Genomic DNA, 27,520 nt, shown 5'->3' with positions numbered 1-27,520 from the left:
ATATCGTGTGTTTAAGAAACGCAGGGGGAAAGTTTCTGGGATGGTGAAAATGTTCTATATCTGGGTAGTGATTGGTATGGTCATGTAAACTACATAAAAATTACCATGCATTTTAAGTTATACTTCGACTTTAGAAACTATTTAAAGGGGGGGGGGAAGCAGAGCTGGAGAGATGGCTTAGTGGTTAAAGTGCTTGCCTGAGAAGCCTAAGAACTCAGGTTTGACTCTCCAGATCCCACGTAAGCCAGACGTACATGGCGGCGCACGTATCTGGAGTTTTTTGCAGTGGCGCGCGCTCGCTCGCTCTCTCTCATAAATAAAAATAAAAACTACAGGAAATGGGAGTTCAACTGCTACGCTTGATCAAGAGCTCTGGGTGACTAATTTACGATGCAACATGATGAGTACTGAGCCTAAAGTCAGATGACAGCCTCAGCCGAAGCAAAACTACAACTTCCAGCGACCTTTCCCGCAGGCGGCAACGGCTCTAGATCCCCCTTACGGAAGCTGCAGAGGTAGGCGCAGGCGCACTCGTTCAAGTCACCCCGCGCGCCCGGCCGCCCCTTCCGCGGGCGTGTCCGCTAGAATCGCGAGAGCTGCCGCGAATGACAAGGCGGAAGTGACGGTTGGTTCTCAGCCTCCTGCAATTCCAGCGGGGCACCCTTCACCGTGAACCAGTCGGCTCTTGTGGAGTCGCTGCTCCCCCCCCCCCCCAGTTCTAAGGCATCACCGAAAGTCCAGGTGAGTCAAAGGGTGGTGTGATAAATTCATCCACCACACTCCAGTGCTGATGGCACTGCACGGTTCCACAGGCGGCTGTGCTGGGGCATGGGGAGGGGCGCGGCCTACACGGCCTTTCTGGGCGCCGCAGAGGCGCTGGCGCATGCGCTGCCCTAAGGGGCGTTGACGTCGCCTTCCCCGGAACTATCCTCGGGGTCCCTTGGGCTCAGCGAATGACGAGGACTTTGTTGGGAAGTGCATGGGTGGCAGTTTAGGACTGAGCTTCTTGTTGATTTGGTATGTGTTTGTAGAGGAATTAAAGAAATGGTTAGGTTCCACTCCTCCAGTTAATCTGTAAAAACACTGGTTGGTTTGCTAACGGAATAGTTATAGAGACCTCGAAACCATTTTACACCTTTCTAAAGGCAGTGATCACCACCACCCACACCCAGAAAAGCTCGTGAGTCCTTTGTATTCTTGTGTAGCCCAGAGTTTAGTTTAAACTTACCCTGCAAAACTCCCGGAAAAAAAAAAATGCCCCTTGGCCCTGGTCATTGTAGTTTTGACATGCAAAGTTTGCCTCCTGCTTTGATAGCCAAATTACCAAGATTTCTTTGGCATTAACCCAGAATTACACATAAAACTGCCTTCTGTAACTAAGAGAGTCCATTTATTTTAAAGTGTACACCTGTGAGTTCTGTTTTCAAGCTTAAACAATGGCCTGTTGGGAAGAAAAATTAAAATTAAAAAAGTAATTATTGTATTGTTTTATATCAAAGGATACTGAGTCAGTTGGTTGAAACTAGCATCACGTTTTGTGACCTCATAGACTTAAGTTAGCTAATAGAACAGGAATGGACACATGCTTACAGAACATCACACACTTTTATTTACAAAAGTTGTAATGAGGCTGGAGAGATAGCTTAGTAGTTAAGGCATTTGCCTGCGAAGCCTAAGGACCCAGGTTCAATTCCCCAGTACCCACATTAGCTAGATAGTCTAGGTGGCACATGTATCTGGTGTTCCTTTGCAGTGGCTAGAGGCCCTGGACAGTGCCCATTCTCCCCCCAACCTTCTCAAGTAAATAAATGAACTAAATATACATATATTTGAAGTTGTAATGAGATATCTTAGAAGCCAAAGAAATGAAATTTAGCCAGGCATGGTGGTATATGCCTTTAATCCCAGCAACTCAGAATCACTGAGTTTTAAAGCTAGCCTGGGGTTACAGAGTGAGTTCCAGGTCAGACTGAACTAGAGTGAGACTGTGTCTTGAAATAAAGTTTTAAAAAGAGAGAGAATGAAGTGGAACTTCTTAGGCCAGTGACTATGAAAACACTGCCTTTTACTCTACTCAGTGTTGAAGCAGATTGTAAATATTTTATCTATTTATCTATTTGTAAGGAGATGAGAGAGAGAATGGGCATGCCAGGACTGCCAGCCACTGCAAACAAACTCCAGATGCATGTGCCACTTCATGCATCTGGTTTTGCAGGCAAGCACCTTAACCACTAAGCCATCTCTCTGGCCTGAAGATTTTGATATGTATGCATATATGTGTTAAGCCTCAATAGGTGTCCCTAACTATTGCCCCTTACTCTTAAGGTGATTTCTCTTACATCCCTTTCTGTTAGGTAAATGCCAATTGCCAGTTTCTAGCACTAGATACAACTCATTTCTGTGTGGTGTGGTGATGGTCTTAAAGATTTGTCTTGGCTAAAATATAAAACAAAAACTATATCCAAAGTGCCTAAAATTTGCTCTAAATAGTTTCATTTTTGTCCTTAGTTACACTTGGACTTAAAAAATGTTAATGTTGGCTAAAGTTATGTGTAATACAATATCGCCAGTCTGGCTTCTTTTCAGTTGGCATGAGTAAAAAATTTTAAATTTTGATATGAGGATAGTCTATTGAAAATTAAACTTTAAAGCATTTAAATAAAAATTGTTAAACCTAACATTGCTTAAGACTCAGCAAAATGCTCATTGTCAGCACTTACCAAGAGTGCATCTGCATTATCTCTGTCTTAGCCAGAGTCCACGGCAAAAAGAAAATGCTCATTGTCAGCACTTACCAAGAGTGCATCTGCATTATCTCTGTCTTAGCCAGAGTCCACGGCAAAAAGAAACTTCCTTAATAGAGCCTGAGAACAGCACTCATCTATGGGTCTAAACAAGCATGAATGTATGGAAGGCACACATTATACACTTGATAAAATGTTTGAAAACTGAAGAGAAAAGTTTACTTACTGTTTGTTTGTTAACCACTTAGAAAAATGGAAGGTGGTGCATCTATTGACATGTTTTCCAAAGTCCTGGAGAACCAGTTACTTCAAACTACTAAACTAGTGGAGAGTCACTTGGATTCTGAAATTCAGAAACTGGATCAGATGGGTGAAGATGAATTGGAACTCCTCAAAGAAAAGAGACTTGAAGCCCTGAGGAAAGCTCAACAGCAGAAACAAGTAATCTCTGCCGTACTTTCTGAAATTGCTGGGATAGTGTGCTCCTCGCAACTTACATGTGCTATAGTAGTTATACTTCCATCCCCATTCTTAGATGTTTATGAATATCCAGCACAGTTAGAAAATGTTGCACGAATAAAATGCTAGGGAAGACAGGCAAGGTGTGATCTTTGAAGAGCTGACATGTGAAGACAGGGCTGGAGGGATGGCTGAGCAGTTAAGGTGTTTGCCTGCAAAGCCAAAGGACCCAAGTTCACTTCCCCAGGACCCACATTAGCCAGATGTACAAGGTGGCTGGAGGCCCTGGGCCATCCATTCTCTTTTTCTCTCTGTCAAATAAATGATAAAATATTAAAAAAAAACAAAACTTTTCTTTGTGAACCGGGCATGGTGGTGCACGCCTTTAATCCCAGTACTCAGGAGGCAGACATAGGATTGCCATGAGTTTGAGGCCATCCTGAGACTACATAGTGAATTCCAGGTCAAGCCTGAGCTAGCGTGAGACCCTACCCCAGCCTCCTCCCCAAAAAATACTTTCTGATTATATTCCAAACTGAGATCCATAAATCAAAGTTGTGGACATACTGCAGTTCAGTACCATTTATAAAAATTTAATGGTACAAGTACAGATGCTTTGTAATCACATGTGATGGAAACATTTAGTATTTTTGTCTAGATTGTCACTTTTACAAGAACACTGTTCATTGCTTTACAAATGAAGAACTGAGACTCATAGTGGTTGTTAAAATTTAAGTCATCTGACCAAAAAATACATACTAAAAGCCAGGCATGGTGGTGCATGACTTTAATCCCAGAGGCAGAGGTATAAGGATTGCTGTGAGTTCAAGGCCAAGCTGGGAATATAGGCTACCTTGAAGAGAAGAAAAAAAATTTTTTTTTTCCACAGGCTTGGTTGGTAAGGAGCTCCTGCACTGGATTGGAAGTTAGGTGTGAGGTCTTCATTGGTAAACTGTTTCTTCTTAAAATATTGCTCATTAGTGGCCAGTATAGAAATCTCTGCCTCTTGAAGATAGTCCTTAGAAACAGATAGGTGTCCCAGCTTTGGAGCTTTAGTAACATCACTGTCCGCAAGTCTGACTACCTTTATCTCATGGGTTTTGTATGTTGGTTTAGTGTTTTTTCTGTGGGTGTGGATCGTTATTAAAGTGTAGAACTAGGGGTGTGGGGGAGTGCCATGGTAGAGCACTTGCCTAGAATGCTCTTGAATTTGGGTTCAATCCCCAGCACCACAGAAATAAATAGCCTTAAAAAGAAATAAACCAAAACCCTTTGTAGTAACTTGGGTCAAATGCTTCTGGTTTTAGTAGTTTAAAAGCACAAAAAATTAAACGGACATTCACATTCTAAGTCTCTCAAATATAAATTCTTATTTTGACACTTGTGAGGAATCAAGTGTCTCACATTACCAAGACAGATAAGTATCTTAGTCTTACCCATGCTGTATAGACAAATACTCCTCATTTCACGTTGATTGACATTAGGATAGAAAAGTAAACTATTGATGGCTTAGCAGTTAAGGCATTTGCCTGCAAAGCCAAAGGATCCTGGTTCAGTTCTCTAGGATCCACATAAGCCAGATGCACAAGGGGGCGCATGTGTCTGGAGTTCATTTGCAGTGGCTGGAGGCCCTGGTGCACTTGTGCTCGCTGGCACTCAGTCACTCTTGTGCCCTCTCTCTGTCTCAAATAAATAAAATATTTTAAAAAAGAAAAGTCAACTACTGAGAGGAATACACTTCTCTACAGGATGAAATTAACTTCATTACTAAAGAATGTTGTGATTTGGATACTTGAAATATAAAGTGATACTGAAAGACATATTTCCACGTATAATATTTTGTTTCTTTCCAAATTAGGAATGGCTTTCTAAAGGACATGGGGAATACAGAGAAATTCCTAGCGAGAGAGACTTCTTTCAAGAAGTGAAGGAGAGTGAAAAAGTGGTTTGCCATTTCTATAGAGACTCCACTTTCAGGTAACTTTGTTGCCATCCTTGACTTATCTTTAATACGATGAGATATTTGTATAGGTATATACTATTAGCTTAATTGAGAAACTCAGAAAGCTGAAACATCTGCCTAAATTGTTTAGTGATCAGTATTTTTTGTTTCTTGTTTTTTTTCAAGGTAGGGTCTTACTCTAGCCCAGGCTGACCTGGAGCTCACTCTGCAGTGCCAGGCTGATCTCAAACTGACAGTGATCCTCTTACCTTTAAAGGCCTCTTGTGTGCTGAGATTAAAGACATATAACACCACACCTGGTGGTGATCATTTTTTGTGATGTTCTTTGAGTCCACAGCTTAGACAGCTGTTATATTTAAAATATATATATTAGCAGGACATGGTGGCGCACGCCTTTAATCCCGGCACTCGGGAGGCAGAGGTAGGAGGATTGCCGTGAGTTCGAGGACACCCTGAGACTCCATAGTGAATTCCAGGTCAGCCTGGGCTAGAGTAAGACCCTTCCTTGAAAAAACAAAAAAATAAAAATAAAAAAATAAAATAAATAAAATAAAAATATCAGATAGGGAGAGAGAGAAGAAATAGAGAATTGATGCTTCAGGGCCTCAGTCACAGCAGTTGAACTCCAGACACTTGTACCACCTGGTTGGCATGTGTGACCTTGCACTTGCCTTACCTTTGTGCATCTGGCTAACGTGGGATCTGGAAAGTAGAACAATAGTCCTTAGGCTTCACAGGCAAGCACCTTAACTGCTAACCCATCTCTCTAGCCCTGTTACCTTTTTTTAAAAAAATTATTTATTTTTACACAGGAGAGAGAGATAATAGGCATGCCAAGGCCTCTAGCCACTGCAAACATAATCCGATGCATGCGCCACTTAGTGCATCTGGCTTTACATGGGTACTGGGGAGTTGAACTCAGATTGTTAGGCTTTGCAGGCAAGTGCCTTAACTGCTAAGCCATCTCTCCTACCCACCAATCTCTTAAGTTGTAAATTTATACAACCTCTTTGGCTGGAGACATAGCTTAGTGGTAGAGTGCTTATCCACCACCAAAAAAGATATCATTTCTTTTGGAGGAACCCTCCCTCTCTAATAGATCTCCTTGGACTCATGAAGTGGATTATTATAAGAAAAATCATTTTTAGTCAAGGCTGTATCCAAGTTTGATTCCTCAGGACCCATGTAAGCCAGATACACAAGGTGGCATATGCATCTGGAGTTTGAAGTGGCTGAAGGCCCTGGCATGTCCATTCTTTCTCTCTATTTGCTTCTGTCTCTTTATCGCTCTCATAAATATATATGTATGTATGTATGTGTGTGTGTGTGTGTGTGTATGTGTGTATATATATACATATATATATAAATATGTATGTATGTATGTATGTATATGTATATATATATGTATATATGAGAGAGATTTAAAAAGAAATTGGCATACATTCTTTAAGCTGCCAACCTTTAATGTTTATGATGTGAGGTAGTGATGTCAGTATATAAGAGGGATACTATTTTGTCACTTGTTTATCATGTCTTCCTCTGCTAAATTCTTAGTGTTTTTGTTGTGGGGGTGGGCGGGTTCAAGGTAGGGTCTCACTCTAGCCCAGGCTGAACTGAAATTCACTCTGTAGTCTCAGGGTGGCCTCAAACTCGCAGCAATCCTACCTCTGCCTCCTGGGTGCTAGGATTAAAAGCATGCACCACTATGCCATGCTAATTTTTCAGTTTTATAAAAGCAAAGCATTTTCCCATATTCACTATGCTCTAAGTTAATAGTTTAGTGCAGAAATACCTGACACATATAGTAGAGACTGAATCAATATATTTGATGGGTGAATAACAGTGCTAGGAGTACTTACTGTCAAAAGTAACTGGGAAACCAAAATGCAGATCATTCAGTTAACTGTTTACCAAAGTTCCTAGCTAGAGGGATTTTCATGTGTGTATTTGTAGTATGTATGTGTGTATAATTTTTTTCCTTGAACATTTGTAGCAAACCATTGAAGTAGGTCTATAGAATTCCTGTGTTTCTTATATAGAAATTAAAGCTTAAACCAAATGGCTCACCGACTGTTACTTAGCTACTAAATAATGGAAATTTGATGTTTTAAGCCTGATGTTATGTTATGTTATTACAACATCACTACTGCAGCCCAAAAGTCCCAGACTCTGCTACAGCCCATAGGAGGACCCCTGGGCAGACCCAGATCAAAAGGCAATGACCAGGAAAACTAATGAGACAAGGCAACACAAGATTAGCCACCTCTGCCAGGGCTCAGGAGACATCACAGAGAACGTGTCAATTTAAACATGAGTGCTGCTAGCCTGACATCAAGTTCCAGGGACATGGCAATAGACACTGAGGACACTCCAAACTCTTGAAACCAGAAATCCAGAGGTTGCAGAGAGCTCAACACTAAAGTAGACACACCCACCGAGGCTCAGGGTATGTTGCGGAAGAGGGGACAGAAAGATTGTAAGAACCACAGTATGGAAAGGAGTATCCTGAGACCTTGCTCCCCTGCCTCAGACTGACTCACCAATAACCCTACTGAGGAGGGCCCTCAGTGAAATGGAAGCCAAGGAGAGGGGACATGAGGATTACCTAAAGGGCATGTAACCAACATGCAATTTGTCCATATAGAAAGTTCATGATTAATTTTTTTAAGTTGATTGTAAGGCTAGGCATGTAAATCAGTTGGTAGATTGCATGCCTAGTATGCCTGAAACCTTGGATTTGATCCCTAGTACTGCCTACACTGTGGATGGTGGCACCCACCTGTATTTCCAACACTTGGGAGATGGAGGCAGGAGGATCAGGAATTCAAGATCCGACTTGGCTACATAGTGAGTTTGAGGCCAGTCTGAGCTACCTGGGACCCTGTCTCAAAACACAAAATAGCAGCACAAAAAGGTTTACTGTGGTTAAGAACCATTGATACAAAAGATTGTTTAGTTTGTTTCAGAAGCTAGGTCAGTTTAAAATAGATTTTAAAATATTTATTTATTTGAGAGAGGCAAAGAGGGCATGAGAAAGTGCACCATGGCCTCTAGCCAGTGCAAACAAATTCCAGGCACATGTGCCACCTTGTGCATCTGGCTTTATATAGGTGCTGGGGAGTTGAACCTGGGTCCTTTGTCTTTGCAGGCAAGTGCCTTAACCGTTAAGCCATCTCTCCAGCCCCTAAAATAGATTTTAACTTTACAAGAATGTTATTTCCATTTGCCTCTTCAATGAAAAAATATGTTAAAGTCACTACAAAGCTGGGGGTGTAGTTCAGTGGGTTTAGTCACTAGTGCTGAAAGAAAGAATGAAAAAGTCACTAGTGGAGGTTGGAAGGTGGCTCTTTGGTTGAGCTGAACCATTTCTCCAACCCAAAGGGACTTGTTTAGAAAGCTTGTCTACCTGGGGTTCAATTCCTAGTCCACCCATGTAAGCTGAATGCAAAAAGTGGCACAAGCATCTGGTGTTTGATTGCAATGACAAGAGGCTTTACTGCAGATGTGTGCATATAAAAAGTCACTACTGAGACCAGGCTGATCTGGAATTCACTATGTAGTCTCTCGAATTTACCTCTGGCTCCGAGTGCTGGGGCGCACCACCTCGCCCAGCTCAAGAAAGATGAAACATCTTGAGAATTTGTGCTGCAGAGGCAAATGGTTATGAGCCTTAGAGTTTCTGAACTCCAAGTACTGTTGGGCTACGCTGGGAGAAACAAGCACAGACACAAACACGAACTTCTCACAAAAGCCCTGCATTTGATAAAGGCTGGCTGTAGCCCTGCTGTACACATGAAAATTAAAGAGTTCTACAGGCAGCGATTCCCTCAGAAAATTATGACGCCTGTGGACTTGTCCATCTCCAACGTACATTCAAGTCCTATGCCAGCGACACTCTCTCCATCTTCCATTCCACAGCTCACTTATGATGGTCACCCTGCATCATCACCGTTAACTCCCTGTTTCTCTTCTGGGACCTAAACATGAACTGGAACTCCCACATCTTACATCAGCTCTTCACCCAGTTCACCCGGATATAAAACTTCAAAAACTACCCTTTTATGACTTACTGGATGAACTGATAAAACCCACCAGTCTAGTGTCCGACAGCAGCCAGCGCTTTCGGGAGACCTGCTTTCCCTTTGCCTTGGCGCCGCAGCAGGTGCAGCAGATCAGCAGATCCATGGATATTTATGGGACCAAATGTGACTTCACAGTGCAGGTCCAATTAAGGTTTTGCTTATCAGAAACCAGTTGTCCACAAGAAGATCACTTCCCACCCAATCTTTGTGTGAAAGTGAACACAAAACCTTGCAGCCTTCCAGGTTACCTTCCACCTACTAAAAATGGTGTGGAACCAAAGCGACCCAGTCAACCAGTTAACATCACCTCACTTGTCAGATTGTCCACAACAGTACCAAATACCATTGTTGTTTCTTGGACTGCAGAAATTGGAAGAACTTATTCCATGGCAGTATATCTTGTAAAACAGGTGTCCTCAATAGCTCTTCTTCAGAGGTTACGAGCAAAGGGAATAAGGAACCCGGATCATTCTAGAGCTTTAATTAAAGAGAAGCTAACTGCTGATCCAGACAGTGAAATAGCTACAACCAGCCTACAAGTTTCTCTACTCTGTCCACTTGGTAAGATGCGGCTGACGATTCCCTGTCGGGCCCTTACCTGTTCTCACTTGCAGTGTTTCGATGCAACTCTTGATATTCAGATGAATGAGAAAAAGCCCACCTAGGTTTGTCCTGCCTGTGATAAGAAGGCTCCATATGAACACCTTATTATTGACGGCTTGTTTATGGAAATCCTAAAGTACTGTACAGACTGTGATGAAATACAGTTTAAGGAGGATGGCTCTTGGGCACCAATGAGATCCAAAAAGGAAGTACAGAAAGTTTCTGCCTCCTACAATGGAGTGTATGGATGCTTGAGCTCCTCGTTGAAGCATCAGGTGGTTTCTCACAACCAGTCCTCAAATAAAAACAAGAAAGTAGAGGTGATTGACCTTACCATAGACAGTTCATCTGATGAGGAGGAAGAGGAGCCATCTGCCAAGGGGACCTGCCCTTCCCTGTCTCCCACATCACAACTAAACAATAAAGGCATTTTGAGTCTTCCTCATCAAGCATCTCCAGTGTCCTGCACCCCCAGCCTTCCTGCTGTAGACACAAGCTACATCAACACCTCCCTCATCCAAGGCTACAGACATCCTTTCCACATGACACCCATGCCCTACGACTTATAAGGATTAGACTTCTTTCTTTACGTATCAGGAGACAATCAGCATTACAGCACGTCCCTGCTCGCCACCACGGCAGTGGCCGTTTCTGATGATCAGGACCTCCTCCCCACGTCACGGTTTTTCCCCTATTCCTCCTCGCAGATGTTTCTCTACCAGTTAAGTGCGGGAGGCAGCACTTCTCTGCCAACTACCAATGGCAGCAGCAGCGTAGTGTCTTCCACCAGCCTGAGGGAGAGCCACAGCCACACTGTTGCCAACAGGAGCAGTACGGACACAGCGTCCATCTTCGGCATCATCCCAGACATTCTCTCCTTGGACTGACTCTCTGGCCCTGCTGCTCCCACCCCATCCCAGATTAAATGAACTTGGCAGAAGAAGAGAACTTTGTGCTCTGTTAAACCTTAACTCTGTTCAGAGAAATACACAAGTGTGTTTTTCCCTTTTTTTTTAGGGAAAAAAATTAAAAGAAATGTACAGAGAACAAAACTATATTTTCAGTTTTACTTTTGTATATAAATCTAAGACTGCCTGTCTGATAAAACTCTTGTTTAAAAAAAGAAAAAGAAAAAACAAGCTCCCCCACCACCCTTAGTCCATTTCTTCTGGATTCTGACGTTCCCGTTGTTAGTTCTATGGTTTGGTTCGTTTTACTTCAGTGGCATTACTTTATTTGCAATAACAGAAACGGAGTTGCATGTATGAAGTTTTAAATTGTGGGGAGGGGGCTAGGGGAATAGTTTGATTTCCATTTTTTAAAAACAACAGCCGGGCGTGGTGGCGCACGCCTTTAATCCCAGCACTTGGGAGGCAGAAGTAGGAGGATTGCTGTGAGTTCAAGGCCACCCTGAGACACCATAGTGAATTCCAGGTCAGCCTGGGCTAGACTGAGACCCTACCTCGAAAAAGCAAACAAACAAACAAAAAAAAAAAACAACCCACACTTGGGTTCTGTTTATTTGTGCATATTTTATCTAGTCTTAAGTTATAAGTCTCCACCGTGCCCTCTACATTCCCTGTGTCCCTTCAGGACATCGCTCGTGAGTGTGTATGCATGTGTATGTGTTCTGTCATCACTGTCCCCTCTCCTGGGTTGCGCTGAGTTACTGTATCAGTTGCCTGCTTCTTTCAGAGTGCACGAAGGTCTTGAGCTCACACGTAAGATCTTAGTCAACCTCCCCCCCCCCCCCCCCCCCCCCCCCCCCCCGGCTGCATGTTCACCACAGGTTCTCTGTTGTTGCTAGAGTATGTTCCAGAAACAGTGAGTAAAGCTGTCTGGTATAGGGAATAGGTTCACCGACCTGCAAAGAATACACGTGTGGATTTGAAATCTGGGGTTGCCACTGTTGTATATTTAGACCAAGTTTGTGGGGATCTGCTTCGTGTTGGCCACAGGGTAATAGGTCTCATTGAAGATGGTCACACCAAAGTAGAACGTGGAAGGAACTCCAAAGCCCTGTTGGATGTCTTACGCACCTGGCAGGAAAAGTTAATCACCTCAAAATTGAAGATGAAGCAAGTCAATGATCCTAAAAAGTAAATTCTCTTTGTGAAATACAGTGTACCCCACATGTGGATCCATAGAAATCTGTTAGACAAGCAGTTGAAGTTCAGTGTGTTTGGGCCTTAGTTGGTTATTTTTCAGTTCTAAGTGTACCTGCTTCCTCTGCCTTGTTTATTTTCCCTTCACCATGCAACGACAAGTCTGACATAGGAAAGTCACTATTGTCAAAGAATCCAAGACTCATTCTTGTCTATGTAAACATGCCGAGGCTGCTTCCGGACAGGAGTGAGGGTGGGAAGAAAGGCAAGGGACTCCCCTCAGGTCCTCATCTAAGAAGATGTCTGTCTCCAGTGTGCAGAAGATGTTTCGCTGATTAATAGAGTGCAGGTCCATTACAAAAGACAAGGGGCGAGCGATCACCACTTCCCACCTTAGGTTTTATGTCACAACTGTTATGTGTTCTCAGAGTGGATGAAAGACCACTTTTATGTGTAAGCTTGTTTTAAACCTTGCATTTGGTAGCAAAATGGACTTATTTTAACCCAGGTAGAACTCAAGATGGCTGTATCTTCAGTTGTGTGATAAAAATCAATGATTCACATGACTATGTGGCACCTAAAAATAATAATTTTTTTTGTGTCTCTGCTACTAAATTGTTGGCTTGAAGTTTGAAAAAAAACTGGTGTTGATATGTATATGTTGTGTGTGTGTGTGTGTATATATATATATATATATATATATATATATATATATATTTGCAAGCGTGTGTGATTAACAAGTGAGTTACATAGTCTTCCCTATGCATGTGTATTCCACATATAAACATAAATGGCTGAATTATAGTCACAAAACAATTCGCAATAAAAACAAAACGTTCATTGTCAGTTTAAAAAAAGTCACTACTGATATTTTTTGTTTAGACCCATAATGGCCCTATTTATAGATTACTAGTAACCTTTAACCTTAATATGATTTTCACTGTCAGTCACACAGTGACCTCAGTCTTCCTTTTTGACCTCCAGTGACACCGTCTGCACATTTTCAGATTTGTCCCATAATTGTGCTTTTCTGCATGGTGATACCATGAAGAATGCCTAAGGGAAGCAAGATCTTAATTTTTTGCTTTTCCCATGAACGTAATAAGTTTGAGAATCCTTTATCACCTAAAACAAATTTTAATAGTTCATTTTTTAAGTATTACTATAGCAAGTCTGACTATAGAATACTAGCATGTTTTTATACCTCTTAATAGACAGTTAACCCATGACCTGAAAATAAGGTTATTTGACACAGACACAAACATATGTTGGCTGTGATATTGAGACTGCAACAGAAAAACTATGAAATTTGCTACACAAATTTATTTTTAAAAAGGAAACCTACTACTTTAGTTTTTAACTTTTAATATGTTGTTACTTTCAGGTGTAAAATACTAGACAGACACTTGGCAATACTGTCCAAGAAACATCTGGAAACCAAGTTTTTGAAGCTGAATGTGGAGAAAGCACCTTTCCTTTGTGAGAGACTGCGTATTAAAGTGATTCCCACATTAGCACTTTTAAAAGACGGGAAAACACAAGATTATGTTGTTGGATTTACTGACTTGGGAAATACAGATGACTTCACCACAGAAACTTTAGAATGGAGACTTGGTTGTTCTGGTATTATTAATTACAGGTAACCTTTAGCCAAAATATACTCATGTCAAGAAGTGATTTTGTTTCATGAAATTGAGACCTACTGCCCGAGATGTAGACAGTTTCTTAAGAAAAAGCATACATTAGCAGGAGTTTACAGTGAAACCAGTTTTATAAATAAAACTGAGTCTTGGAGTATATCTAGAAGTTTTCATCCTAAGGAAAGTTACTGAAACTATGGAAACTCACAATGACTTGCTTGTTTTTAATTGTGCTGGGGATCTCAGAGCTTCACATGTGCTAAACAAATGCTAAACAAAATACTCAACCTCACTGCCTCAATATGTTACTGACTTCAGTGATTGTCTTTGATGAAGTTAAAATTTAAAGCACTACTACAGAGGAGGTTTTAATTTTTTGTTTTGCAGTCCTAGGGATAAAACTGGGGCCTTTACAGGTGCTACTCAAGCACTTTACCCCTGAACTATAGTGCCAACCCTAACAATTATGTTGAAACATTAATTTCTTTCCTTTTTGGTTTTTTCAAGGTAGGGACTCTCTAGTCCAGCTGACCTGGAATTCACAATATAGTCTCAGGATTGCCTCGACTCATGGCAAGCCTCCTACCTCTGCCTCCTAAGTGCTGGGATTAAAGCGTGCCCCACCACACCCTGCTGAAACATTAATTTCTTGATGTAGACTCTGAAAAAACACACACAAAAAAAGATTAATGCTTACTGTGAAAAATAGTTTGGAAACAATCCTAACCTTTTTATTTTATTTATTTTTATTTTATTTTATTTTTTGAGGTAGGGTTTCACTCTCTCAGGTGACCTGAAATTAACTATTTATTCTCAGGGTGGCCTCGAACTCATGGCAATCCCCCTACCTCTGCTTCCTAAGTGCTGGGATTAAAAGTGTGTGCCACCATGCCCGGCCAACTTTTCTTTTTCATCTATCTCTTTGTCTCCTGTAGACAAATATGTTATCTATTTCCATAACTCAGAAGCTATCACCTTTCATTTTGTGCTTATTTTTGATTTTTAAAAATAAGTATCACATAGAATTGTCTTAAAATAAGTAGAATTTTTTTCCCATCTTTCTCCTCTCCCCACCTCTTCACTTAAACATGGATAAATCATCCATATGTTATATAAATAAATTTCATTTTCTTATAACATATTCAAAAAAGTTTATACTTTTGAAATTATTTTAAACTTTATTTTGGGACTCAGTCTCTATGTAGTCTAGGCTGGCCTCAAATTCACATAATCCTACCTCAGCTTCCCAAGGGCTGAAATTACAGGTGTGAACCACCATGCCCAACCTGATTTCATATTTTAAGTAAGTTACAAATTAGCACAAAGAATTTTCATATAGCTTATACCTTATTCCCTTTTTTTTTTTTTTTTTTTTTTCTGTTTTTTGAGGTAGGGTCTCAATCTAGTCAGGCTGACCTGGAATTCACTATGTAGTCCCAGGGTGGCCTCGAACTCTCAGCGATCTTCCTACCTCAGCCTCCCAAGTGCTGGGATTAAAGGCATGTGCTACCATGCCCGACCTTATTTCCAAATTTTAAATATATTTGCCAAATACTTCCTATACTTTTTTTTTTAGGTCTATTTGAGTAAATGTGATACATGCTACCTCCCTTTATTCCTGAATACTTCATGTGTCTTCTTCTGTTGAACAAGGACATTTTCTTTCATGCATGTTATACAGTTGTTAAAATAGTAATTGTGCAATTTATAGAGCTTATTCATTTTTATTTAGTTAGTTATTTTTGTTTGCCCATGTGTGTGTGGATACACCAGAGTGTCTTGCCACTGCAAAATGTACACTATAGATACATGCACCACTTTTTTTAATGCATTTTTTTATTTTTATTTGAGAGAGAGAATGGGCACCAGGGCCACCAGCCACTGCATATGAATTCCAGATGTATGTGCCCCCTTGTGCATTTGGCTAACATGAGTCCTGTGGAATCAAACGTAGGTCCTTTGGCTTTGCAGGCAAATGCCTTAACTGCTAAGCCATCCTCCAACCCCCATGCAACCACTTTTGACACCTGGCTTTACATGAGTGTTGGGGAATTGAACCTGCCCTGGCAGGGTTTATAAGCAAGCACCATTAACCGCTGAGCCATCTCCACAGCCCAAACTTTTACAAAAGTTACTCAAATTTATCATCATTCCTGTAATGTTTTCTGTCTAGCCCAGGCTGACCTACAATTCATCATGCAGTCTCAGGGTGGCCTCAAACTCATGGTGATACTCCTGCCTCAGCCTCCTGAGTGCTAGGATTAAAGGCGTGCACTACCACACCCAGCTTCCCTTAATTTTTTCTATATATTTCTGAAAAAAAAGTCATTTTTAGTTAGTATTTCTTTATTTTCTACTAACCTGTAACAATTTTTTATTGTTCAAAACTGTTACATTTTTGAAAAGCATATCTAGTTAATTTGTGAACTATTTCCCAGTGTGAGTTTACGCAATTTTTTCTCAAGATGAGATTCAGATCCTGCTAGTGATGTTGAAGGGGAGATAATGGATCCTTCCTCCTTGGTGCATCATACTAGGAGACATGATATTTTTCTTACAGTGGTGGTAGGTTAGCCCCTGCTCTGTCATACAAATGGTAATTTAATGAGCAACTTTTCTATCTCATGTATTAATTACTTTTTATGTTTGGTGTTATTACTACTTAGTGTGGACTGTGAATTCTTTATTCAATGAATTATAGTCTATAAAGTTCCCATAATTCTTTGAGGCCTTCCTTTCTGGCTGTAGAATTTGATATTTCTCTTAAGAAGCCATACTGCTTTTCAGTAGCTAATCATACCCTTCCCCCACTTTCTTTCTTTTATTTACTTACTTAAATGATAATGCATTACATCTGCTTTGCTGATGTCTGTAGTAAAAATCTAAACATTTGAAATGTACATGAATGAGTCATAGCAGGCTCAGAGTTAGAGCAATATTGCGTATCATTGTCACAGTAAAAAGTAATACAGGTTCAGCATATCCAGAGCTGATGTATCCAATACACTCTTCTTTCCCTGTTTTTGAGTCAGAAATTTTGTTGACACAGACTATAAAATATTGGTAATTGATGATAGAGCTGAGGATTTATATGCTGAGTGGCAGAGGGCTTGCCAAGTATGCACCAGGCCCTGGGTTCCATTTCCATCATCAGAAAGTATGGATATAACAATGATAATTAAGAGATATGTAAACACAAGTGTTATAAGCTGTGAAAGTATTGACTACTATATTAATGTTAGGCTTTCCTGATAAAATGATTTAAAAGTCATTTTTCTGAATTCTCTATGCTCTTAGTTATATAAAGATTTTTTTTAGCAATGTGATATACCAAGTATATTAATCATAACAAATAAGATGCTTTCAAATTTTGTTTTATTTTTAGTGGAAATTTAATGGAGCCACCATTTCAGAGCCAAAAGAAATTTGGGACACACTTCACAAAGGTGGAAAAGAAAACTATCCGAGGAAAGAAATATGATTCAGATTCCGATGATGATTAAAGCTCAGTTATAAATCTCTGTAATCGCCTATTTATTTTTGTTTATGTGTTCTAAGTTGTATTGATTTTAATCCATCAATCATTTAATACTTATATTTTGGCATTTTACACAGTTCATCCCACGGAAAGGTATCTTTACTATTTTCTGTGTGAGGCTATTGTGTTAATTGAAAAAAAAATTGGGGGGAGTTTTAAAATTACCTAAAAAGGGGACCTGAATAAATGGCTCAGCAGTTAAAGGCTCTAGTTTAAATTACCTCAAAAGGGTCTGGATTCTATTTTTAAAACGGATTTGAGCATAATATGATTCTTACATATTTATACCATTTGTGTGGGTTTTTAATCTGTTAGGTTAGAACTAGGAATTTGTCAAACTATTCTAGGACTAATTCTCTATTAACATTGTTTATACAACAGGTCAGGTAATGTTGTAACACATGTACTTGTAAATAGATCACAAACTCTTTACTTGTGTGTATTTGAAGAACTAACTATTAAAAGACTTGCTCACTTACTCTGGATGAAACACTTAATGTTGAATCAAGAATGGTGGAAGGAAGCTCTTTAGGGTTGTGAATGCATGGCCTTATTTAAAGGATCCTTATTGCTTATATCCTAAGACAGGCATTAGAAAGTAATCAGGAAGTATTTTTGGAATGGCAGTTAAAACAACCATAACAGAGATAAAGATTATTTTTAAAAATGGAGGTCTGGAGATTGTCTTAAGAGCATATAGCAAACTTTGAAAAGAAATATTGGGTTGGAGAGATGGCTTAGTGGCTAAGCACTTGCCTGTGAAGCCTAAGGACCCCAGTTCAAGGCTCAATTCCCCAGGCCCCAAATAAACCAGATGCACAAGGGGCACATTCATCTGGAGTTAGCTTGCAGTGGCTGGAGGCCATGCCACACCCATTCTCTCTCTCTTTTTTCTCTCTCTGTCTGTCACTCAAATAAAACTAAACAAAAAATTTTTTTAAAAAAGAAATCATTGAGGTGGAGATAATAGGTCACTGGTGGAGCACTTGTCTGGCATGCACAAATCTCTAGTTTCTAGCCCCTGAAATCAATCTTTTTTCATATTTCATTTTTTAATTATTTGACAGAGAAAGAGGGAAAGAGAATGGGCGTGCCAGGGCCCCCAGCCACTGCAAACAAACTCCAGATGTGTGTGCTCCCTTGTACATCTGACTAACTTGAGTCCTGCAGAATCAAACCAGGGTCCTTTGCCTTTGCAGGCAAACGCCTTAACCTCTAAGCCATCCCTCCAGCCCCAATTAATCAATCTTGATGAGAGCAGTGAAGCTTAGCTTCTCAATCACAACACTACTCCTTCTTCCTCCAGGTCCTAATTTGGGCTACCATTTCTCTCCTGAAAGAGGAGTCTAGTAGCATTTCTCATTCCCCCAAACTCTGGGACTAAGAAACACTTAGAGACAAGAGTAGCAGATAGAATGAGAATATGGGGGCTTCCGTTGCTCTTATCTCAACTTATTCAGCTTGTTCTCTGCAAGAAGCAACAAACAGAGAAGACTAGGCCACAACTCATTGCCCCATTTACAATAAGTATCAAAAGATCAGTAGCTCTTTCTAAAGGGACTGATTTGATTGAGGACAGAATGATAGGAGGGAGATCTAGTGTCATAGTGCTGCAAGAAAAGGCTGGAGCAGATAATAAAGAGGAAACATCTCTATGATCATGCCAAGCAAAAAGACCCTGGGCTGAGAAGATAGCTTACTCAGTAATGTTCCTGGGTGGCTCTGGCAGGAAGGTTGTAGTGCGGCAGCTTGGGTACCCTAACCTGGCTCTGAGTGGTCGCGCCCCCTGGACCGCGGAGACCTGCCAGCAGGGCCTCTCTGGGGTTGGTTGCCTCCCAGATGATTGTAAAGTGATGGTCAGTTGCCACCAGATATAATTGAAACAGAAAATAGGAAGATGGCAGCAAATCCTTCAGGACAAGGTTTGCAAAACAAAAATAGAGTTGTAATCTTGGCAGAACTGGGCAAAGAAAAGAAAATGACTCATGCAAAACCAATCTTCAACAATTCATCCTGGAGCTAGCATTGCCCTCTCCAGATCCTCTCTCTCAACAAGGACTTCCGGGACCACGCTGGTCAGCAGCACATTGCAGCCCAACAGAAAGCTTTGAAGTATGCTTATCTCATTCGTCTGGATACCTTATAACAAGACTCTGCATTTGGGAATCTTATTCTTCCTGTTACTGTGCCTTGACCCCAAATGAAGGAAGTATCTGTCATGAAAGGGACTTTGTGACAACAAAGGTCAAAGTACTCTAATTCAGCTCTGTACAAACTGACTTTCCGAATTTTGGTGAACTTAGTTTTTTGTTTCTGTAAAAGAGAGGTACGTGTAAGTGATTGCATGAAAAGGAGGAGAGTCAGGCTAACCAGCATGCTGGAAGCTGTACCGGGATCCTTGAAGAACTGATTAGGATGGGTGTGTCATCATTGATATTTGATTCTCAATCAGACCGAATTGAACAGACCCGTGAAATCAGCCACCACGAACAACACGTTGGATTGAATACATCATGTCCATAATAGCAGTCAAGAACCATTTACAGGGCTGTCCATGAAGCCTGGGTTTGATCTTTAGCGCCACATAACCCAAGCATGGCGGCACACTCCTGTTACCCCAGCACACCGGAAGCAGAAGGATCAGAAGTTGAAGGTCATTTTTAGCTACATAGCGAGTTCAAGGCCAGCCCAGGCCTTGTCTTTAAAAAGACTTTAAAGAAATAAGGATACTTCTTAAAAATCCAAATGATAGATTTAAATTACATGCATACATATTTGCAGTTTAGAAGGGTGATGCCAGTGAACTAGAGTCACAATTCCCATAAATGTTCTTTGTGAACTCATGACTAGTTTTTGTCTCAATTTTAAGAAACCCAAAACAAAAACTAAATTACCAACCAGTCTTAAACATATTTTATAAATAAATACCACTATAAATGATGTTCCTAAATGCTATTATGAAAACCAGCTAAGTAATGCAGTGGATTTAAGTTTACATGTCCTAACCGGGTGTAGTGCATCCTTTAATCCCAGCACTTTGGGAGGTAGAGGTAGGAGGATCACTGTGAGCTCAAGGCCACTCTGAGACTACATAGTGAATTCCAAGTCAGCCTGAGCCAGAGTGAAACCCTACCTCAAGAAACAAAACAAAATTATGATTGAAATTAGATTTTACACTGTATCACAGATACAGGGCGTCTGGGTAGTGATGGTGATGTTTTTCTATTCCTGGAGACTGCATCCAGGGCCTGGCATAGTCTCAGGATGTATTGTTCCATTCCTTTCCTCTAGCCCCTAGTAACCTTTCATCACTGATTGTCTTAGTCCTGAATCCTTATCTTCTCCAGTGGCAGGACAAGATTTAAATTTAGAATTCTAACTTGGGTCAATTCTAGTCATGGTTGTATTCCTTTTTAATAGTTTCTTCTAGGTATTTTTACCAATCATATAGCCTGCCCTGCTTATACTTAAGAAAAGTGGTAGTGGATAATTCTAGAATACTTGTGCCACTTGGATTTTTTTTTTTCAAGAATTTGAACTGGTTTTTGCATTTGAGTGAGTGGGGGATATCCGTATTATAATGGTCACCATAACAGTGCCAGTATTCTTACTACTGCTGCTGAGGAGCTCCAGGGGCTCCCTGAGTTCCATTCTTCCTTAGATTCACCCAGACACTCCTTGGGCCTCCTAGTAGCCTTCATTTTCATGAGTGAGTTTCACTAGGCTTCTGTTCTGTGTACTGATATGGTTCTAACTCTGTTTGCTGATATTGGGAAAATAAAACATTTGTATAGTTTTTAAACTGTGAAAAAAACAACAAACAAAATAAAAGTCAGGTTTGTCCACATATGCCTATAACCCCAGGGCTGCAAGGAACAGAAACAAAAGAGTTGTTGGGACTGACTGAAATATAGCAACTCCAAGTTTACCGAGAGACTCCTCAAGATAGTTGTGAAAGAGTGATAGTGATCTGGAGAGGCAGAAGTTAAGGCACTTGCCTGTGAAGCCTAAGGACCCAGGTTCAATTTCCCAGGACTCATGTAAGCCAGATACACAAGGTGAAACATACATCTGGAGTTGGTTTGCAGTGACTAGGGGTCCTGGTGTGTCCATACCCTCCCTCCCTACTGCCTCTTTCTCTCTCTCTGTCTCAAATAAATAAATTAATTAAATTAAAACTAGTGATAGAGATCACCAGTACTTTCCTATTGCCTCAGAACATGTGCACACAGAGCACTTGCATCTGCATACACATGCATATAGTACACAAACTCAATAATAAAGATTTTAAATAATAATGAAATGATGGAGCTACACATTATTTTTTAATATTAGTATATCACTGCAAATAATCTCTGTTGTATTTATATTTGATAAATATGACTTTAAATATATTTATTTGGCTTTTTGAGGTCGGGTTTCACTCTAGCCCAGGCTGACCTGGAATTCACTATGTAGTCTTGGGGTTACCTCGAATTTATGGCTATCCTCCTACCTCTGCCTCCCAAGTGCTGGGATTAAAGACATGTGACAGCATGGTCTGCTTTTCTTTCTTTCTTTTAAAAAACATTGGGCTGGAGAGATGGCTTAGCGGTTAAGGCATTTACTTGCAAAGCCAAAGGACCTCAGTTTGATTCCCCAGGACCCACATAAGCCAGATGCACAAGATGGTGCACACATCGGGAGTTTGTTTGCAATGGCTGGAAGCCCTGGCAGACCCATTCTATTTCAGCCTTTTTCCCTCTCTCAAATAAATACATTAAATTTTTTCTTAATTATTTATTTGAGAAGAGAAAGTGAGGGGTAGTGGGAATATGAGCATATTATGCCCTCTTGCCATTGCAAATGAACTCTATGTACATGTGCCACTTTGTGCACCTGGCTTTAAACTGGTCTGTGGAAATGATCCCAGGCAAATAGGCTTTGTATGCAAGTACTTTTAACCACTGAGCCATCTTCTCAGCACTATTTTTCACTTTCTTGAGAATGTTTTTTGAGTTTCAAAGTAACTACTAAGTGAAAAGTAGGCGCAGAAGGTTACATATTGTAAGATTCCATTTGTAGAAAGTATTCAGAAGCTGGACATGGTGGCACATGTCTTTAATTCCAGTACTCAGGAGGCAGAGGCAGGAGGATTGCCATGAGTTCAAGACAACCCTAAGACTACATAGTAAATTCCAGGTCAGCCTGGGCTGAAATGAGACCCCACCTTGAAAGAAAGAAAGAAAGAAAGAAAGAAAGAAAGAAAGAAAGAAAGAAGGAAGGAAGGAAGGAAGGAAGGAAGGAAGGAAGGAAGGAAGGAAGGAAGGAAGGAAGAAAGAAAGAAAGAAAGAAAGAAGGAAAGAAAGAGCATTCAGAAGAGGTATAATCAGGGAAATGGGGAGCAGGAGTTGAATTAGAAGGGGCTGAGGAAGAGCAGACTGAAGGTTTTAGTATTCAGTGGGCATAGGTTTTCCTTTTTTTGGCATAATGTTCTGGAACTAGATAGAGGTACTGGTTGCATAATACCAGAAGTGTACTCAGTGTTCCCTTGAAAATTGTTTTTTTTTTATTTTTTTTATTTTTTATTTATTTATTTGAGAGTGACAGACACAGAGAGAAAGACAGATAGAGGGAGAGAGAAAGAATGGGCGCACCAGGGCTTCCAGCCACTGCAAATGAACTCCAGACGCGAGCGCCCCCTTGTGCATCTGGCTAACGTGGGACCTGGGGAACCGAGCCTCGAACCGGGGTCCTTAGGCTTCACAGGCAAGCGCTTAACCGCTAAGCTAAATTACACTGAAAATTGTTTTATGTTGTGTAACTTCAGTTAAAATTAAAAGAGAGGGCTGGAGAGATGGCTTAGCGGTTAAGGTGCTTGTCTAGAAAGCCTAAAGACTCAAGACTTCCGGTTAAGATGGCGGCGTAGGTACCACGCCAAAGCAGCCTAAAGGAGAAAAGACCAAAAAAACTCAGCAAAATACACTTTTACTAAAAAGTGAGGTGTATAGGAAATTGAAGCCGCAGGGGAGAAGTAGAAGAGATCCAGAGCATCCAGAGCCCGCATAGGCTGGCAAAAGCAGCCCTGGCAGATCTGCCAACCGCGGTGGCGGCAGGGCACTAGAAAGCCGCCAGGTGTTGGGCCCTGAAAGGCCTAGGCGTGAGACCTAGTGGAACTTCCTGAGCCTAGCTAAAGTTTGGCGACCTGTCTCTGGCCAGCTATGACTCAGCAGGATGCCTAAGGGCTTCTGGTCTGCTACTTCCTCCTGGTAATTGTAATTACCATTTCAATAGTTAAAGTTTACTATTGGCCCTTACCTCTTCTCCCACCCTAAAATCCCTGCCTTCGTCCCCAACCTGATATAGGCAACTGCTCAGAGTAATAAAGCGAGTTGTTCCTGCATTGCAAAGACTCCCGACTCAGTGTGGTTTTTCTCCAGTGGCCAGGAGAGGTTTCTGAGTCGTCCGATGCTCATCATCTCCTCAACCCCTAGGGAGGAACCAGCAGGCCTGGTCCTTCCCTGGGCACTACCTGTGCGGGAAGGAGCCCCACATCTGGCGCCTAACGTGTGGCTCTGGGACCCCGACAGACTAGTGCACCCCGTGAGAGGCAGTCGTTGAGGAGGTAATCGGTGTTTGCGGGTGAGCGTACCCTCATAAGTTATGAGGTAGTCTTCCTATTTACTGCACTAAGCTTTGCTTCTATAACCTGTACTTACTTGTCGACATCTCTTCATTCCCTTTCTCTTCCCCTTCACCTTCGGTTTGCCGGCGGCTTTTATATTTCTAAAGGCTTGTGCTTCTCTCTCTCTCTGCTTGGGCCTGTGAAGGCAGGCCAGCTTTTTCTGCCATTATGGAACTTCCCCTCAATCTGTAAGCTTCAGTAAATATTCCTTCCTCCAAAACTGTACCTGGTCTGGAAGTTTATCTCAACAAACCTAAAGCTGTCTGATAAGCTGAGATGAACCTGACCATGTGGATGTTAATCTTTTGGAAACTTTGCTTTAAAAAAATAGACATGGGGCTGGAGAGATGGCTTAGTGGTTAAGCGCTTGCCTGTGAAGCCTAAGGACCCCGGTTCGAGGCTCAGTTCCCCAGGTCCCACGTTAGCCAGATGCACAAGGGGGCGCACGTGTCTGGAGTTCGTTTGCAGTGGCTGGAAGCCCTGGCGTGCCCATTCTCTCTCTCCCTCTATCTGTCTGTCTCTTTGTGTCTGTCGCTCTCAAATAAATAAATAAAAAATAGACAAAAAAAAAAAAAATTTAAAAAAAAAATAGACATGGACTTGATAATTACATCTAAAAGTGTCTTCTGGAGTGGTAAGCCAAAATTTATGGACTATTCAGATGAAAGTTTAAAAATTCTAAGTACAGACAGCATTAAACTTCAAGGCTTAGCTTATAAGCTTTCTAAGAGGAAAGAAAGACTACAGGGAACTTCGTTGGAACTGGGCTACTGGCATAAGGGCTGGCTACGGCCTGCTGCCCAGGCCCAAAGAGTTTAATCAAGTTTAAATTTGTAATAGACTAATATGCTTTACTCGAGATACTGGATTAAAAAATTAAAGATTTGTTTTTTCTTTGTTTTGGTTTTTCGAGGTAGGATTTCACTCTAGCCCAGGCTGACCTGGAATTCCCTAAGAAGCCTCAGGGTGGCCTAAAACTCATGGTAATCCTCCTACCTCTACCTCCCGAGTGCTGGGATTAAAGGCGTACACCACCACACCCAGCTGAGATTTAAGATTTTAATCTAAAACACCTCAAACAAGTTAAAATTACAAGCACTGAGACAAATTTTAAGTTATGATGGTTCAGTGTACATTGTTTTAGTCTTTCCTTACTATACCTAATACCAGTTAAAAAATGTTTACTCTGTGCCTTTATATATTAGAAATGTTTAACTTGTTTAATTTTACAAATCTCAGTATCTTAAATTGGTCAAGACTGTGGAGACCTTTAAAATTAAACTGAGTACAATTTATAATATATAATCATTATAAATCTATTGGGAGCCAGGGGCAAAATTTGGTAATTTAAATAGATGGCCCCCCTCTTGGCAGCCTGTGCCTGACCATCCCCTACTGGGAAATGGCGGACAATCCACCTCCTGGGAGACTGCCACGTGGCTCCCTTGGACTGACCCAGGTGGAGACAAGGGAAAAGTCCGCCCTCTCGTGGTGACTGGGCTCACCGCTCACTTACTAGGGCAAGACATCCTTGGAGATGCCGAAGCTTTCATCACTACTGATCATAAGGCCTTTTATAATGATTTGTTAAATAAAAAAAATATATATCAACAATGGTTTAAGGAAGGGAGGGAATGTCATCCTAATTACTCCAATGAATACCCTCAATTCTAAGGGCCACTGCCCAGCCCCCCCCCCATTTAAAATCCAGTGGAGACTGGGGGACCCTATATGGTTGAGCAGTGGCCTCTCCCTTCTTCTAAGTTACACCAACTCCACATACTTATTGATCAACAGTTGGAGGCCGGACATATCCGTCCCTCCACTAGTCCCTGGAACTCTCCTGTCTTTGTCATAAAAAAGCCTAATGGGTCCTGGAGATTTTTACATGATTTAAGAAAGATCAATGAATGCATGATCCCCTTCGGAACCCCCCAGAGGGGACTCCCATGGATCCCATCTATTCCCAATATATACCATATTACTATCATTGACATTAAAGATTGCTTCTTCTCTATCCCTCTCCATCCAGGAGACATGGAAAAATTTGCATTCTCTGTACCCGCTATTAACTTTTGTGGCCCAGATAGGAGATTTGAATGGACGGTCTTACCTCAGGGCATGGCCAATAGCCCACCCATTTGTCAATATTACCTGTCACCCATTTTCTCTTCTCTTTTCAATCTCCCCAATACCCTGTTTTATATCTACATGGATGATATTATTCTTGGGTGCCTAGATTCCTCCACACTCCAGGACCTTACCCATCAATGTCTAACTATCCTTCATACTCACGGCTTTAAAGTAGCTCCTGAAAAAGTTCAAGCTGTGCCTCCCTTTAAGATCTTGGGCTCGACCCTTACTCTAGATACAGTTTCACCTGTTAAACCACAACTTTACATTCAGGATTCTTACACCTTGCCTCAACTCCAGAAGCTCTTGGGAGAAATTAACTGGATGAGGCCTTGGATACCCATAACTATTGAAGAGCTGTCCCCTTTGTTTGACCTCCTAAAGGATCTTAACTTCTCCTCTCAGGTAATTTTGTCCCCTTGTCATCAACAAATTTTTTATAAGGTACAACAGGCTATAAATACTGCGACCTTAAAGAGGTTCAATCCTAATTTGCCCATCTCCCTCTACATTTTCTCTGGGGAAACATTATGTACTACACTGTTGGCCCAGGAAGGTGAGCCCATCCAATGGATCCACCTCTCAATTGGTGGGATCCCCAGAGTTTATTCTATAACCAACCAGGTTGCTGATTGCATTATCAAGGGCAGAGACACCTATGTCTGGTTGTTTGGCACAGAACCTCACCTTATTGTCACTCCCTTTAAGATAACTGATTTCACCTGGCTTCAGAGAAATAATAACAGAGTTGCTACGGCTCTCGAGGGGTTTCTAGGTAAAATTGATTGCCATTATGGCCCCCACAAATGGATGAGTTCTTTCTCCAGGTTAGAATGGAAGCCCCCCAGGCTTTTTCTGTCTCAACCTAACCCTGACTTTCTTACCGTGTTTACCGATGGAGGGCGCCTGGGGGCTTCCCTAGTCATTTACCCTCCTTTAAAACAGAAAAAAGAGCCTATCCCCATAAAGTCACTCTCCCATGAGGTTGAGGGGTCAGCACAATTCAAAGAACTATTTGCTGTCGTTCTAGCTTTAGACACTATTCAAGAGCCATTTAACTTATATTCTGACAGCCTTTATGTTGTTAATTTATTACCCAACCTGGTTGAGGCCCATATTAGATTGGACTCCAACCCTATATCTCCTTTGATGATTCAAGCTTGTTCCCTACTCAAACAAAGAATCAATCCCATTTTTCTTCAACATCTCAGGGGTCATCAAATCTTACCGGGATTTCTCTCTCAAGGAAACAATTTGGCTGATAAAATGGCTTCTATGCCTCAATGTAATACTATTACAGAAGCTACACGCTTCCATTTATTGACCCATGTCAACTGGAGAGGTCTCAAGCACAGGTTTCCACAGGTACCAGTCAAGAACCTTAAAAAAATTGTCTGGAATTGTAAGTCCTGTCAGCCTTTCCTCCAAGTACCCCCCCTTCAAAATACAGGAAGCAATCCTCGAGGGCTCCGCCCTAATCATCTTTGGCAAATTGATGTCACACACTATTCTCCATTTGGAAAGCTTAAATATATCTTTCTTTCAGTCGATACCTTCTCCCGCGTCTGCTGGGTATCAGCACATGCCAG

General features: G+C 41.3%; 1 protein-coding gene and 2 pseudogenes across 1 annotated transcript; all 3 read left to right on the top strand.

Annotated features, from left to right (window-relative positions):
- Positions 1 to 603: 603 nt before the first annotated feature.
- Txndc9 (thioredoxin domain containing 9) lies at positions 604 to 17,117 on the top strand. Its single transcript, XM_004669782.2, has 5 exons — positions 604 to 741; positions 2,993 to 3,185; positions 5,062 to 5,180; positions 13,341 to 13,595; positions 16,982 to 17,117. Exons 2-5 carry the CDS (start codon positions 2,997 to 2,999, stop codon positions 17,097 to 17,099), a joined length of 681 nt encoding a protein of 226 aa, XP_004669839.1. The 5' UTR covers positions 604 to 741; positions 2,993 to 2,996; the 3' UTR covers positions 17,100 to 17,117.
- On the top strand, positions 8,736 to 11,142 carry LOC101599429 (annotated as a pseudogene).
- Positions 17,118 to 18,294: 1,177 nt separating the features above from the next.
- On the top strand, positions 18,295 to 19,328 carry LOC123460252 (annotated as a pseudogene).
- The last annotated feature ends 8,192 nt before the right edge of the window (positions 19,329 to 27,520 follow it).

Source organism: Jaculus jaculus, chromosome 4 (genome assembly GCF_020740685.1).
Source record: "Jaculus jaculus isolate mJacJac1 chromosome 4, mJacJac1.mat.Y.cur, whole genome shotgun sequence".
Classification (NCBI taxonomy): domain Eukaryota; kingdom Metazoa; phylum Chordata; class Mammalia; order Rodentia; family Dipodidae; genus Jaculus; species Jaculus jaculus.
Note: the sequence above shows the minus strand (reverse complement) of the source record. Positions and strands in the feature narration are given on the sequence as shown.

Excerpts from the sequence above, each read along its gene's own strand:
- Txndc9 (XM_004669782.2), top strand. The coding sequence starts at position 2,997 with ATGGAAGGTGGTGCATCTATTGACATGTTTTCCAAAGTCCTGGAGAAC. Across the intron at positions 3,186-5,061 it reads AAGCTCAACAGCAGAAACAA|GAATGGCTTTCTAAAGGACA; the intron begins GTAATCTCTGCC and ends TTTCCAAATTAG. Across the intron at positions 5,181-13,340 it reads TATAGAGACTCCACTTTCAG|GTGTAAAATACTAGACAGAC; the intron begins GTAACTTTGTTG and ends TGTTACTTTCAG.